The 15,545-nt window shown below is 42.1% G+C and overlaps 1 protein-coding gene across 1 annotated transcript in view; it reads right to left on the bottom strand.

The window, feature by feature from the left end:
• Positions 1-15,545, bottom strand: part of LOC110537665 (remodeling and spacing factor 1) — a 50,256-nt gene that overhangs the window by 20,844 nt on the left and 13,867 nt on the right. The window contains exons 2-3 of the mRNA XM_021623878.3: positions 988-1,079; positions 498-590 (exon numbers count right to left, since the gene is read on the bottom strand). Coding sequence (XP_021479553.2) covers positions 498-590; positions 988-1,079 — 185 coding nt within the window. The remainder of the gene's footprint in view (positions 1-497; positions 591-987; positions 1,080-15,545) is intronic.

Raw genomic sequence — 15,545 nt, 5'->3', positions numbered from 1 at the left:
TGTTTTTGTCTCTGACATGCACTGTAAACTGTGGGACCTTGTGCAGACAGGTGTGTGCCTTTCCAAATCATGTCCACTCAATTGAATTTACCACAGGTGGACTCCAATCAAGTTGTAGAAACATGTCAAGGATGATCAAGTAAAAAGGATGCACCTGAGCTCAATTTCGAGTCTTGTAAAAAAGGGTCTGAATACTTATGAAAATAATGTATGTTTTTAATACAAATGTAATACATTTGAAAAAACATTCTAGAAACCTGTTTTCACTTTGACATTATGGGGTATTTTGTGTAGCTAAAAAAAAATATTTTTTTTTAGAATAAGGCTGTAATGTAACAAAATGTGGAAAAGGTCAAGGGGTCTGAATACTTTCCGAATGCACAGTATATGGCAAACTCTTGCAATATAACGGACATGTCAATATTGAGATTTTGATAGAAAATAAACAGTGCATCCCTAGAGGTTAGGCCTACTAATTACAAAGACTGGCCACTTACTTTGAGGATTCCAGTCTTACACTCCACAGACATGTCTTTGTATCCTTTATTTTCAAGTTCCCATGCCCAGGTACTGTTGAACTCATGGCACACCTGTAAGGAAACACATTCCATCAGCCATTGGTTAACCTCTACAATATACAGAATCATCTTTCAGAACGCCCAGTTATGCTGATGCCTGTATTTTTATTCAAATTAAATAGATTGATAGTTGAATCAAATCAAACTTTGTCACATGCACCGAATACAACAAGTGCAGAGATTACAAGCCCTTAACCAACAGTGCAGTTCAAGAAGTGTTAAGAAAATATTTACCAAATAAACTAAAGTAAAAAATAATAAAAAGTAACAAAATAATAATACGAGGCTATATACAGGGGGTACTGGTACTGAGTCAGTGTGCAGGGGTACAGCTTAATCATCTATAAAGTTAAGCCTAACTGTGTCGGAGTGTGCAGAAAAATGACCAGCCTTGTTGAGCTCTATTTACCTTCACAATGTACTTCTCCCATCTGTCTGCGGACACCGACTTGCCAATCTTCCTCAGCAACTTCACATGAAGGTCCACCAAGAGCTTTGGAACTGAGGGGAGAGGTGGGATAAATGGCACAATTTCTCAACAACACATCACATTCAGATATTGTATAGGTAAGGGCAGTTGTTTTTAGTGTTTTTGTTTTGTGTGACCGGTATATCCAGCATTATCCACTAGGTTTGCTGCAGGTAGAAAATCCTAGAAAATGTCATTTAATTGACTCAAGCGGTCTCCAATCAATCAATCAATCGTCTGGTTGCCCATGAGTGTTTTGGTCCCAAACAATCAAAATCATGTTATTTTCTTCAAGGTTGACAATATTTGGATGAATCCAGTTCAAAGTAAAGTGCCCAAGAATGAAAAGTGACTGCAGCTCTTAAAAATAAAAGATCAGGTTTGAACATAAAGTTACCGGTCCCCTCCCCCAGTGTCCAAAGCTTAGATATAGGAGGCAGGCATTATCAAGGATTTACTTCCGGCTTTGGTAGCATCTTATCTTTACTAATTGAAATATGTACCGCCTAAAAACAGTCATCACATATATACACCTTGCTTTGGTTTTGTTTACAGACCAAGCTACTAGTGTAAGACCAAAGATACTGGTATTTTTTAACATTTATTTTTACCTGTATTTAACTAGGCAAGTCAGTTAAGAACAAATTCTTATTTTCAATGACGGCCTGTTCAAGGGCAGAACGACAGATTTGTACCTTGTCAGCTTGGGGGTTAACTGACTTGCAACCTTTCGGTTACTAGTCCAACGCTCTAACCACTAGGCTACCCTGCCGCCCCGGTAACCTTTCATCTGTGGTGTGACTTAGCTAGCAAGCCAACAGTCATTTCACTTTCCATCACCTTTTGTCTTTCCACTATCATCAAGCAGTAATGATAGGCATTTTAGAGAATTCAACATCTGTCTGCACAGCTTCTCAGGCAACCACCGCAACAGGAATGCCGTGGTACAAAATCAGCTTTCCCAAAGGCAAAGGGGGGGGGGTATGCTGTGAAGCCTGTGCAGAAAGACCCAACATAGTTATTCATTTCAAATCTGCATCAATTGAGCATACCAACATTTCCAAATACAAACATTGAGAAGTTTAAAAAAAAGTGCACAACCAAATATTGCATATTTCAAATTGAGTACTTCAAAAATACATTATCGAATGAGTAGACCACTACAACAGTAACTCAGAACATTAAATAAAAGGAAATTAAATATACTACCCATTTAACAAACATTTCTCTTTTCAAAAACATTACAGGCTACGTGGACAGGCTCCTGGATCTCCTCTTCAATGAGGTCACCCTTGATCCATCGTCGGAAGCTGTGCGGGTTGTCCATCTCAGGACTCGTCTGCCCAGTGTGAGAACCCTGACAAGGACGCCATAGCTGGATTTGTATCCCGTTTCAACCTTGGGGGTGACTGAAGCCAAGTGGCTGACTGAAGCATACTTGATTAAAGCAAGGTACATGGTTCCCCTTCCTCACTTGATCAATCTCTGTAATTGGTTGCATTTCCTAAAGACTAAGTAATTAACTTTTACGTAATATGATAAATCACATTTTGTTACTTTGTCATTTTTTTCAAGCATTCAGATGAGAGATGAGTTTTAAAAATGGTAAGAATCAACAGGTCCTGCACACTGCATGGCAGCCAGGTGCCTATATTAGGCTTATGGCTGTAAGAAAAAAAAGTCATGTTGTGTGTTCATGTTGATCAATATTTTGGCTATGCTGGCCAATTGTAAATGATCAAATAAAGGTCTGATCGAGCCTCCCGGGTGGCGCAGTGGTTAAGGGCGCTGTACTGCAGCGCCAGCTGTGCCATCAGAGTTCCTGGGTTCGGCCGCGACCGGGAGGTCCGTGGGGCGACGCACAATTGGCCTAGCGTCGCCCGGGTTAGGGAGGGCTTGGTCGGTAGGGGTGTCCTTGTCTCATCGCGCACCAGCGACTCCTGTGGCGGGCTGGGCGCAGTGTGCGCTAACCAAGGTGGCCAGGTGCACGGTGTTTCCTCCGGCGCATTGGTGCGGCTGGCTTCCGGGTTGGATGCGTGCTGTGTTAAGAAGCAGTGCGGCTTGGTTGGGTTGTGTATCGGAGGACGCATGACTTTCAACCTTCGTCTCTCCCGAGCCCGTACGAGAGTTGTAGCGATGAGACAAGATAGTAGCTACTACAACAATTGGATACCACGAAATTGGGGAGAAAAAGGGGTAAAAATTAAATAAATAAAAAATAAATTAAAATAAAGGTCTGATCAATACACACAATTCTGAACATATGGCCATTTGTAAAATGCTAATGCAGCAGCACCAATCAATTGTCCAGTACACTTATTGTATGCTGTTTTTGTGTACATTCATATCAAAGCGTCTAAGGTGACTGAGACTTTACTAATTATTGTGAAGTGTATCAGTGAACTAACTGTATTCTGTAATTAGTTACAAAACAACAATAATGCAATTGTGTATTGCGGTTTGTCTGATATCCAACAGTCTATGATCCACCCTGCTGAACATGAGAGCATTTTGCAGAAAAAAAAAAATGGGTTGAGGCATACTATTTAGGGTAAGAATGACATGTGGTCCATCGTTTACCTTGTCGTCAATGACATGTGGCCCATTGTTTACATTGTTACCTGGCAACGACCACAAGGGCATTTCAAAGAGCTTTCAGTCAAGGCCAGCTCATTAACATAAGCTCAGCCTGCTCTTTCAGGCTTTCTGATAGTTAGAGAGAAAAGGTACGATAAATTCAGAGCATTTTAATAACGTAAAAATAATATGGGTGACGTTTTGATAATTCAAAGGCTATTTTTACTTGAAGATGTTTGGTGCAGTATGCATTTTAATAATGTAAAAATACTATGGGTGATGTTTTGATCAAAGGCTATTTTTACTTGAAGATGTTTGGTGCAGTATGCATTTTAAATGTAAAAATACTATGGGTGATGTTTTGATCAAAAGGCTATTTTTACTTAAAGATGTTTGGTGCAGTATTTCTCTAGTGAAAAAAATGTAATAAAAACTAGTCGTCTGTCATTGAATGACAACCCACATTTCAAGAATCCCTAATGTTGATCAATCACCGACGAAGGGGCGTAGGCTTCGGCTACCGAACTTCAACAAGCCCTCAAGATTTTTGTTTTGCTCGAACAGCCGAAAAAAAGAAGAAAACCCCCCCGCTGAACACCAAAACAAACTTAATAAAATGTTGTCATAGTATAAGGCGGAGCCCTACTAATTATTTGACAGAGAATACCATTTGAAGATCAGTGATTATAAACCTCACTTTGCTCAAGCTGATCCTCTCCAACAGACTTGGGTAAATGGGTAAATTAGGGGCAGTTTACATGGGCACAGTATTGTGGGTGGTAGCTCATATCCCTCTTAAGTTCTTATTTGGGATAAGCTGTTTACATACACCTTTGATATCCTGCTCATGAGTATCCCTGTATCCATGAATAAACAGAATATTTAAGTTCATATGGGTTAAATGTAATAGTAACTGAAATACGGACACTGACTAGCTAATATAATATTAACTCCTGCAGAATGATGCAATTCTTGCAGTGAAATTACACAACAAATGTTCATTTTGTCTCGGGAACAGGAGTTAAGAAATATTACATTTCTTTAAGCATTTCTTGAGAAAATGTGAACGCACGTGTAATCTTTGACACTTATGGTGCATTCAGATCTCTTCCCCTTTTCATTACTTTACAGGCATATTATACAATTATTTCCCTCAATCTACACACAATACCCATAATGACAAAGCAAAAACAGGTTTACAAATAAGACAACAGATATACCTTATTTACATAAGTATTCAGACCCTTTGCTATGAGACTCGAAACTGAGCATAGGTGCAACCTGTTTCCATTGATCATCCTTGAGATGTTTCAACTACTTGGAGTCCACCTGTGGAAAATTCAAATGATTGGACATGACTTGGAAAGGCACACACCTGTCTATAAAAAAAGGTCAAAGTTGACAGTGCATATCAGAGAAAAAAAAAATGAAGCCATGAGGTTGAAGGAATTGAGACAGGATTGTGTTGAGGCACAGATCTGGGGAAGGGTACTAAAAATGTCTGCAGCATTGAAGGTCCCCAAGAACACAGTGGCCTCCATTCTTAAAATGGAAGAAGTTTGGAACCACCAAGACTCCTCCTAGAGCTGGCCGCCTGGGCAAACTGAGCAATCGGGGGAGGTGACCAAGAACCCGATGGTCACTCTGACAGAGCTCTAGAGTTCTTCTGTGGAGATGGGATAACGTTCCAGAAGGAAAACCATCTCTACTCCACCAATCAGGTCTTTATGGTGGAGTAGCCAGACGGAAGCCACTCCTTAGTAAAAGGCACATGACAGTCCGCTTAGAGTTTGCTAAAAGGCACCTAAAGGACCGAAATACCATAAGAAACTAGATCCTCTGGTCTGATGAAACCAATATTGAACTCTTTGGCCTGAATGCAAAGCATCACATCTGGAGGAAACCTGGCACCATTCCTACGGTGAAGCATGGTGCTGGCAGCAATATGCTGTGAAGAATTTTTCAGCGGCAGAGACTTAGTGACTAGTCAGGATCGATGGAAAGATGAACGGAGCAAAGTACAGAGAGATGCTTGATGAAAACCTGCTCCAGAGTGCACAGGACCTCAGACTGGGGCGAAGGTTAACCATCCAACAGGACAACAACACTAAGCACACAGCCAAGACAATATAGGAGTGGCTTCGGGATAAGTCTCTGAATGTCCTTGAGTGGACCAGCCAGAGCACGGACTTGAACCAGATTGTACATCTCTGGAGAGACCTGAAAATAGCTATGCAGCAACGCTCCCCATCCAACCTGACAGAGTTTGAGAGGATTTGCAGAGAAGAATGAGAGAAACTCCCCAAATACAGGTGTGCCAAGCTTGCAGCGTCATACCCAAAGAGACCCGAGGCTGTAATCACTGCCAAAGGGGCTTCAACAAAGTACAGAGTAAAGAGTCTCAATACTTATATGTGATCAGTTTTTTGCTTTGAATAAATTTGCAAAAATGTCTAAAAACAGTTTATTATTTCTCATTATGTGTGTGTAGATTGATGAGGGGGGGGAAACTATTTTATCAATTTTAGAATAAGTTTGTAACGTAACAATGTGGAAAAAGTGATGGGGGCTGAATACTTTCCGAATGCACTGTACGCAAGCAGACAGCATTTCAACCACATAAAATATGCCTCCAAGACGAACGTGTTCACTCGTTTTCTCAGCTTTCATTTCTTAAAACCGGTCAAACTGATGACATTTGGACATTTTGCACAGGACCAAACTTCCCACTGTTTCGAGTTATTAGGTTCTCTCCCCGGTCCCTAAACGGAACATACAACTTTACCAGTGGTAACTAGCCTACTTATGCATTCATTCTATCGATGTTTGACATTATTCTATTCTGGTGAGCACTAATGTAGCCTTCTGGGGCAAACAGGATCTGACGCGATTGTTAAGCCAACACACTGACCGTTACGCCAAGAGGTTTGGATTACTTGGCATAATGGTTAAGGTGTTGGCTTGACAGTTGCGTCAGAAGTGGGATGCCGCCAGTAAGGCCAATGAAGAGGTGGGTAAAAACGAGGGACTTGATATAGAGAAACGTGAAGAAGCAATCTTAAGCCAACACATAGTGAGACCTGGTCGGGGCTACCCAGAGTTCGCTACAACATAATTCCATGGTCAGACTCTCCCCTTGAACTGCCCTTAATTTATCAATTTCTGTAGAATCTACAAATAGTATTCCCTGCCAAATAATAGGCTTTGTGCAATGAACGTCTGGCACTGCAGGATTTGAGTCCCTGGCGGTGTAGTGTGTTACTGATGGTAGGCTTTGAAACTTTGGTCCCAGCTCTCTGCAGGTCATTCACTAGGTGTGTTCTGGGATTTTTGCTCACCGCTCTTGTGATCATTTTGACCCCACGGGGTGAGATCTTGCATGGAGCCCCAGATTGAGGGAGATTATCAGTGGTCTTGTATGTCTTCCATTTCCTAATAATTGCTCCCACAGTGGATTTCTTCAAACCAAGCTGCTTACCGATTGCACATTCAGTCTTCCCAGCCTGGTGCAGGTCTACAATTTTGTTTCTGGTGTCCTTTGACAGCTCTTTGGTCTTGGCCATAGTGGAGTTTGGAGTGTGACTGTTTGAGGTTGTGGACAGGTGTATTTTATACTGATAAGTTCAAACAGGTGCCATTAATACAGGTAACAAGTGGAGGACAGAGGAGCCTCTTAAAGAAGAAGTTACAGGTCTGTGAGAGCCAGAAATCTTGCTTGTTTGTAGGTGACCAAATACTTATTTTCCACCATAATTTACAAATAAATTCATTAAAAATCCTACAATGTGATTTTCTGGATTTTTTTTCTCATTTTGTCTGTCATAGTTGAAGTGTACACCTATGATGAAAATTACAGGCCTCTCATCTTTTTAAAGTGGGAGAACTTCCACAATTGGTGGCTGACTAAATACTTTTTTGCCCCACTGTATGCGTTTGGGTAAAATTAACATTTTGTTTATTTCTATAAAATACTGAAAACATTTCTCCCAATGAAGGTAGGTAGGTGCTTTACTGTTAACCTACAAAGCATTACATGGGCTTGCTCCTATCCATCTCTCTGATTTGGTCCTGCCGTACATACCTACACGTACGCTACGGTCACAAGACGCAGGCCTCCTAATTGTCCCTAGAATTTCTAAGCAAACAGCTGGAGGCAGGGCTTTCTCCTATAGAGCCCCATTTTTATGGAACGGTCTGCCTACCCATGTCAGAGACGCAAACTCGGTCTCAACCTTCAAGTCTCTACTGAAGACTCATCTCTTCAGTGGGTCATATGATTGAGTGTAGTCTGGCCCAGGAGTGGGAAGGTGAACGGAAAGGCTCTGGAGCAAAGAACCGCCCTTGCTGTCTCTGCCTGGCCGGTTCCCCTCTTTCCACTGGGATTCTCTGCCTCTAACCCTATTACAGGGGCTGAGTCACTGGCTTACTGGGACTCTCACATGCCGTCCCTGGAGGGGGTGCGTCACCTGAGTGGGTTGATTCACTGATGTGGTCATCCTGTCTGGGTTGGCGCCCCCCCCCCCCGGGTTGTGCCGTGGCGGAGGTCTTTGTGGGCTATACTCAGCCTTGTCTCAGGATGGTAAGTTGGTGGTTGAAGATATCCCTCTAGTGGTGTGGGGGTTGTGCTTTGGCAAAGTGGGTGGGGTTATATCCTTCCTGTTTGGCCCTGTCCGGGGGTGTCCTCGGATGGGGCCACAGTGTCTCCTGACCCATCCTGTCTCAGCCTCCAGTATTTATGCTGCAGTAGTTTATGTGTCGGGGGGCTAGGGTCAGTTTGTTATATCTGGAGTACTTCTTCTGTCCTATTCGGTGTCCTGTGTGAATCTAAGTGTGCGTTCTCTAATTCTCTCCTTCTCTCTTTCTTTCTTTCTCTCTCTCGGAGGACCTGAGCCCTAGGACCATGCCCCAGGACTACCTGACATGATGACTCCTTGCTGTCCCCAGTCCACCTGGCCGTGCTGCTGCTCCAGTTTCAACTGTTCTGCCTTATTATTATTATTCGACCATGCTGGTCATTTATGAACATTTGAACATCTTGGCTATGTTCTGTTATAATCTCCACCCGGCACAGCCAGAAGAGGACTGGCCATCCCACATATGCTCTCTCTAATTCTCTCTTTCTTTCTCTCTCTCTCTCGGAGGACCTGAGCCCTAGGACCATGCCCCAGGAATACCTGACATGATGACTCCTTGCTGTCCCCAGTCCACCTGGCCGTGCTGCTGCTCCAGTTTCAACTGTTCTGCCTTATTATTATTATTATTATTCGACCATTCTGGTCATTTATGAACATTTGAACATCTTGGCCATTATAATCTCCACCCGGCACAGCCAGAAGAGGACTGGCCACCCCACATAGCCTGGTTCCTCTCTAGGTTTCTTCCTAGGTTTTGGCCTTTCTAGGGAGTTTTTCCTAGCCACCGTGCTTCTACACCTGCATTGCTTGCTGTTTGGGGTTTTAGGCTGGGTTTCTGTACAGCACTTTGAGATATCAGCTGATGTACGAAGGGCTATATAAATACATTTGATTTGATGAAAGTAGTCATTGAAAATCAGGGTTATTCTACCAAATATTTATTTCTGAACTCTTCCTTCATAAATCATTAGTATTGTGTTTAAAAATGAATATCAACTTATTTTCTACGCATTATTCAAGGTCTGACAATAATGCATATTTTTTGTTAGTTTGACCAGTTGTCATTTTCTGCAAATAAATGCTCTAAATGACAATACTTTTATTTGGAATTTGGGAAAAATGTTTTCAGTAGTTTATAGAAAATAAACAAGAAAAACATTGTTGTACCCAAACACATACCTATAAATAGTAACCAGAGAAACGGATCATTTTTCAGTGGTTTACAACGTAGGTGCACAGGTTGAGAGAAACATTTGAGTAATCAAGGTGACAGACAGTGACCCATTTAAAATTGCCTTGCATACATCTAGCTGATTAGTCCAAGAGTTTCTATTGGACAAATTCAGGTGTGTTTATACCCGTTTAAGAAACATTTTTCAACGGACGAATTAGTACACCCCTGATCACATGCAAACACTGTTTACTTACATAGCAGCCACATATAAACAGCATGATCACTATGCTCGTTGTATTCCTTCTCACATCTATGCGCTCTCACCTTTTCCCTATGCTTGGGGACTTCAGTGCACAACACATCAGTTGTCTGTGACCAGGCAAAATAAAAATAAGACTTTCCAAGCCAAACCTTCATATCATAATTGCTGCACACAGCCTACATTGTCATCACCATATTAGAGAACATCATAGTCAACATAGCTACTTGACCTGACATGTTAGTAAACCCGCTACAAGCAAGCCATTTAGCAGTTACACCGGCAGACCCGGTGACAATAAATTAATAAAACAAAAAAAGGTTATCTTAACTTGAAAGAGTTCCAGTGTTAGACATCTATAGACAGCTAGCTAACATGGCATCCCTCTCTGAGCCGGGTGTTTGAGTAGGCTAAACTAGCTAGCTGCATTCGCTAGCTAAATAAGATAAATTTAGCTAGATCTCTCCCTCGCGCTTCTCCTTCATTTTTCAATAAATTCATTTGTTCAAAACTGTTAAACTATTGTCTCGCTCAGAGTCAACTACTCACCAGTTTTGATGAACTACGGTGCTAGCTAGCTGTAGCTTATGCACATTCTCTGATCCTTTGATGGGGTGGACAACAGTTCAGGCTGCAAGAGCTCTGATAGGTTGGAGGACGTCCTCTGGAAGTTGTCATAATTACTGTGTAAGTCTATTGAAGGGGGAAGGAACCATGAGCCTACTCGGTTTTGGATTAAAATGTACCCAGAGGACAGACGGAAACTAGCTGTCCTCCAGCAACACCATGGTGCTAACCTACAGAGTGTTATTAAGGTTATTGTCAGGGAAGCAAACTGGTGACACTGTTTTTTTTTTACACTGAAACCTGCAAACAAACCTCTGCTAATTAAACAACAAAATATTATGATCTACATGATCATTCTGTGTAAAAAATAAATAAATACGGGAGGTTAAAGTGAACCTAACTGCTAAAAAATGTTAAGAAAGCAATCCAATGTTATTTGTTGCCTAGACTTCACTGCGAATGACACTCCAGTCTTGAGAAAAAACAATACACCAATATTGCAGTTACCATGACAGCCTTTATTATAGAAATATTGCACTTGGGGAAAAAAGTAGAAATAGAATGAAACAAAACAGGCATTCCATATTTGCTCTATTATAGTGGCCACTACAGTAGACGTCGATCAAGTGCACAAGGCTACATGTGTGCAGAAATAACGTTGAGTATAAAAAAGAGAGTATCACCTCACTCACACACAAAAGTGTTACTGTCAAGTTCAACACAACAAAAGCAATGTCTTTGGGCTACACATTATTACATTACACATTCTGCCTGTGGACATCTATTCTACATTGTGCCAGCAGAGCATGATACCCTTTGTTGGCATAATTGGCAGAGTACACCTGGCATACCCCTTTTAATCCACTGTACTGAAAAAGTGAGAAAGAGGGAAGGTTTGTAGTGTTCCTTTCAACTCTATAGTGGCATCCAGCTTAAGCCAGGTCCAGCTACACGTCATCCCCGCATCCACTTGCTTAAACTTTTGCGTGTAGGGGGCAGTATTCTTGTTTTTGGCTAAAATAAACATACCCATTTGAAACTGCCTATTTCTCAGCCCCAGAAACTAGAATATGCATATAATTGTCATATTAGGATAGAAAACACTCCAAAGTTTCCAAAACTGTAAAAATATTGTCTGAGTATAACAGAACTGATATTGCAGGCGAAAACCTGAGGAAAATCCAATCAGGAAGTGCCTCTTATTTTGAAACCTCTCGTTCCTATGCATGCCTATCCTCCATTTAAAGGGATATCAACCAGATTCCTTTTTCTATGGCTTCCCTAAGGTGTCAACAGTCTTTAGACATAGTTTCAGGCTTTTATTTTGAAAAAATGAGCGTGAAAGATCACATTGCGTAAGTGGATAGGTGGGGGCTCTCAGAGTGAGTTTTGCGCTACAGAGTAAAGCGGCCATTGTTTCTCCCGGTGTTATTGAAAAACCTACAGACCCGTTTGATATTTATTGAATATATATTTTAAAAACAACCTGAGGATTGATTATAAAAAACGTTTGATATGTTTCTGTGGACATTATGGATATTATTTGGAATATACGTCTGCGTTGTCGTGGCCGCTCTTTCCTGTGGATTTCTGAACATAACGCGACAAACAAACGGAGGTATTTTGGGTATAAAAATAATCTTTATGGAACAAAAGGAACATTTGTTGTGTAACGAAGTCTCGTGAGTGAAAACATCTGAAGATCAAAAGGTAAACGATTAATTTGATTATTTTCTGATTTTCGTGACCTAGCAAGCAATGCCTCATTTTCACCTAATTCTCTCATTCTGAAAATTAACCACATACTTTTGAAAAAAAAACAGAAGTTCACTGATAGTAGTTAGTTTGTTAGCTAGTTAACATTTCACAGATTGCCAGGGTCCAGTAAGCACCTAACGCGTTATAACTTGAGGAACGGCAAGGAGTCATATACCAGTTAATACTATAGCGAATTGGTTAGGTTACTAATGTTACCTCAACTGATGTTGTAACGTTAGCTGTCTGCCTTCATTAGCCAGCTAATTTTTACACCATAAACTCAATTACTTGATCAGTGAAGTTGGCTAATGTTGTTCAACATTTCTCTGGCTAACTAACGGAGAATTCGATCCAGCTAGCAAGATACTTAACAATGCTTGTTCCACCACACTTTCTCCCTCATCTCAAACTTTCCAAATGCCAGTTGTTTTTCGGTTACAGCTCATGAAGTATGCACCATAACCTTCTCGCCCCGGTCTCCGTGGGCAGGCTTCTCACCGAACTCTTTGTTATTGTTCAGGGGACAAGCTGCTGTAACTGGAAAACGGACTTTACACTCTCCCGCTGTCTTTCCAAAGCGCGCGGTGATGCAGAAATTGGCAAATTGGTTGTCTCTTCAGTCGGGTGCTGCATTCTGTTATATGAACGATTGTCTGAGCCTTGGATACAGCCAGTAGTGATCCAAGCGCCCCACCAAACTTTTCTCATCGGATCTACACGAATGACATAGGCCACCTATTTTAGATTCAAAACTGAGACATTTTGCCAAAAGGTGACTAGGTTTGCATCCCTGTAATGTAGACCTTCATAGTAAAACAGTATGTTTTAAAACATTATTTGGTGCCCTGAATATACACTGCTCAAAAAAATGAAGGGAACACTAAAATAACACATAACGCATGCTCCTGATGAGGTGGCGGATGGTCTCCTGAGGGATCTCCTCCCAGACCTGGACTAAAGCATCCGCCAACTCCTGGACAGTCTGTGGTGCAACGTGGTGTTGGTGGATGGAGCGAGACATGATGTCTAGGATGTGCTCAATTGGATTCAGGTCTGGGGAACGGGCGGGCCAGTCCATAGCATCAATGCCTTCCTCTTGCAGGAACTGCTGACACACTCAAGCCACATGAGGTCTAGCATTGTCTTGCATTAGGAGGAACCCAGGGCCAACCGCACCAGCATATGGTCTCACAAGGGGTCTGAGGATCTCATCTCGGTACCTAATGGCAGTCAGGCTACCTCTGGCGAGCACATGGAGGGCTGTGCGGCCCCCCCAAAGAAATGCCACCCCACACCATGACTGACCCACCGCCAAACCGGTCATGCTGGAGGATTTTGCAGGCAGCAGAAAGTTCTACACGGCGTCTCCAGACTGTCACGTCTGTCACATGTGCTCAGTGTGAACCTGCTTTCATCTGTGAAGAGCACAGGGCGCCAGTGGGGAATTTGCCAATCTTGGTGTTTTCTGGCAAATGCCAAACGGTTGGGCTGTAAGCCCAACCCCCACCTGTGGACGTCAGGCCCTCATACCACCCTCATGGAGTCTGTTTCTGACCGTTTGAGCAGACACATGCACATTTGTGGCCTGCTGGAGGTCATTTTGCAGGGCTCTGGCAGTGCTTCTCCGGCTCCTCTTTGCACAAAGGCGGAGGTAGCGGTCCTGCTGCTGGGTTGTTGCCCTCCTACGGCCTCCTCCACGTCTCCTGATGTACTGGCCTGTCTCCTGGTTGCACCTCCATGCTCTGGACACTATGCTGACAGACACAGCAAACCTTCTTGCCACAGCTCGCATTGATGTTCCATCCTGGATGAGCTGCACTACCTGAGTCACTTGTGTGGGTTGTAGACTCCGTCTCATGCTACCACTAGAGTGAAAGCACCGCCAGTATTCAAGTGACCAAAACATCAGCCAGGAAGCATAGGAACTGAGAAGCATAGGAACTGTCACAGGAACTGTTATCACCTGCAGAACCAGTCCTTTATTGGGGGTATCTTGCTAATTGCCTATAATTTCCACCTGTTGTCTATTCCATTTGCACAACAGCATGTGCAATTTATTGTCAATCAGTGTTGTTTCCTAAGTGGACAGTTTGATTTCACAGAAGTGTGATTGACTTGGAGTTACATTGTGTTGTTTAAGTGTTCCCTTTATTTTTTTGAGCAGTGTATTTAGTATTGTTTTATCTAAAAAAGGATAACCATTTTTATTCTCTACAGGCTTCCTTTTTTCACTCTGTCATTTAAACTAAACAAAAATATAAATATGCAACAATTTCAAAGATTTTACTTAGTTACAGTTCACATAAGGACATCGGGGCTGAATTAATTCATTTCAATTGACTGAACTATGAATTTCACGACTGGGAATACAGATATGCATCGGTTGGTCACAGATACCAAAAACAAAAAAAAAGGTAGGGGTGTGGATCAGAAAACCACCATTTGCCACATGCAGCACGACATCATCTCAGAGTTGATCAGGCTGTTGATTGTGGCCTGTGGAATGTTGTCCCACTCCTCTTCAATGGCTGTGCGAAGTTGATGGATATTGGCGGGAACTGGAACATGCTGTCGTACATGTTGATCCAGAGCATCCCAAACGCGCTCAATTGGTGAGACGTCTGGTGAGTATGCAGGCCATGGAAGAACTGGGACATTTTCAGCTTGCAGGAATTGTGTTCAGATCCGTGCGAAATTGGGCTGTGCATTATCATGCTGAAACATTAGGTGATTGAGGTGAATGAATGGCAAGACAATGGGCCTCAGGATCTCGGCACTGTTTCTTTGCACATTCAAATTTCCATCAATAAAATGCAATTAATGTTAGTTGTCCATAGCTTATGCCTGCCCATACCATAACAGAGTGCCCCATGGTGGGGTTTACAATATTGACATCAGCAATAATATATACATATATATACACAGTGCCTTGCGAAAGTATTCGGCCCCCTTGAACTTTGCGACCTTTTGCCACATTTCAGGCTTCAAACATAAAAAACTATTTTTTTGTGAAGAATCAACAACAAGTGGGACACAATCATGAAGTGGAACGACATTTATTGGATATTTCAAACTTTTTTTAACAAATCAAAAACTGAAAAATTGGGCGTGCAAAATTATTCAGCCCCCTTAAGTTAATACTTTGTAGCGCCACCTTTTGCTGCGATTACAGCTGTAAGTCGCTTGGGGTATGTCTCTATCAGTTTTGCACATCGAGAGACTGACATTTTTTCCCATTCCTCCTTGCAAAACAGCTTGAGCTCAGTGAGGTTGAATGGAGAGCATTTGTGAACAGCAGTTTTCACAGTTTCCACAGATTCTCGATTGGATTCAGGTCTGGACTTTGACTTGGCCATTCTAACACCTGGATATGTTTATTTTTGAACCATTCCATTGTAGATTTTGCTTTATGTTTTGGATCATTGTCTTGTTGGAAGACAAATCTCCGTCCCAGTCTCAGGTCTTTTGCAGACTCCATCAGGTTTTCTTCCAGAATGGTCCTGTATTTGGCTCCATCCATCTTCCCATC

Source organism: Oncorhynchus mykiss, chromosome 12 (genome assembly GCF_057628025.1).
Source record: "Oncorhynchus mykiss isolate SJ-2025 chromosome 12, ASM5762802v1, whole genome shotgun sequence".
NCBI classification, from domain to species: Eukaryota; Metazoa; Chordata; class Actinopteri; order Salmoniformes; family Salmonidae; genus Oncorhynchus; species Oncorhynchus mykiss.
This window is presented reverse-complemented; position numbering and strand designations above follow the sequence as displayed.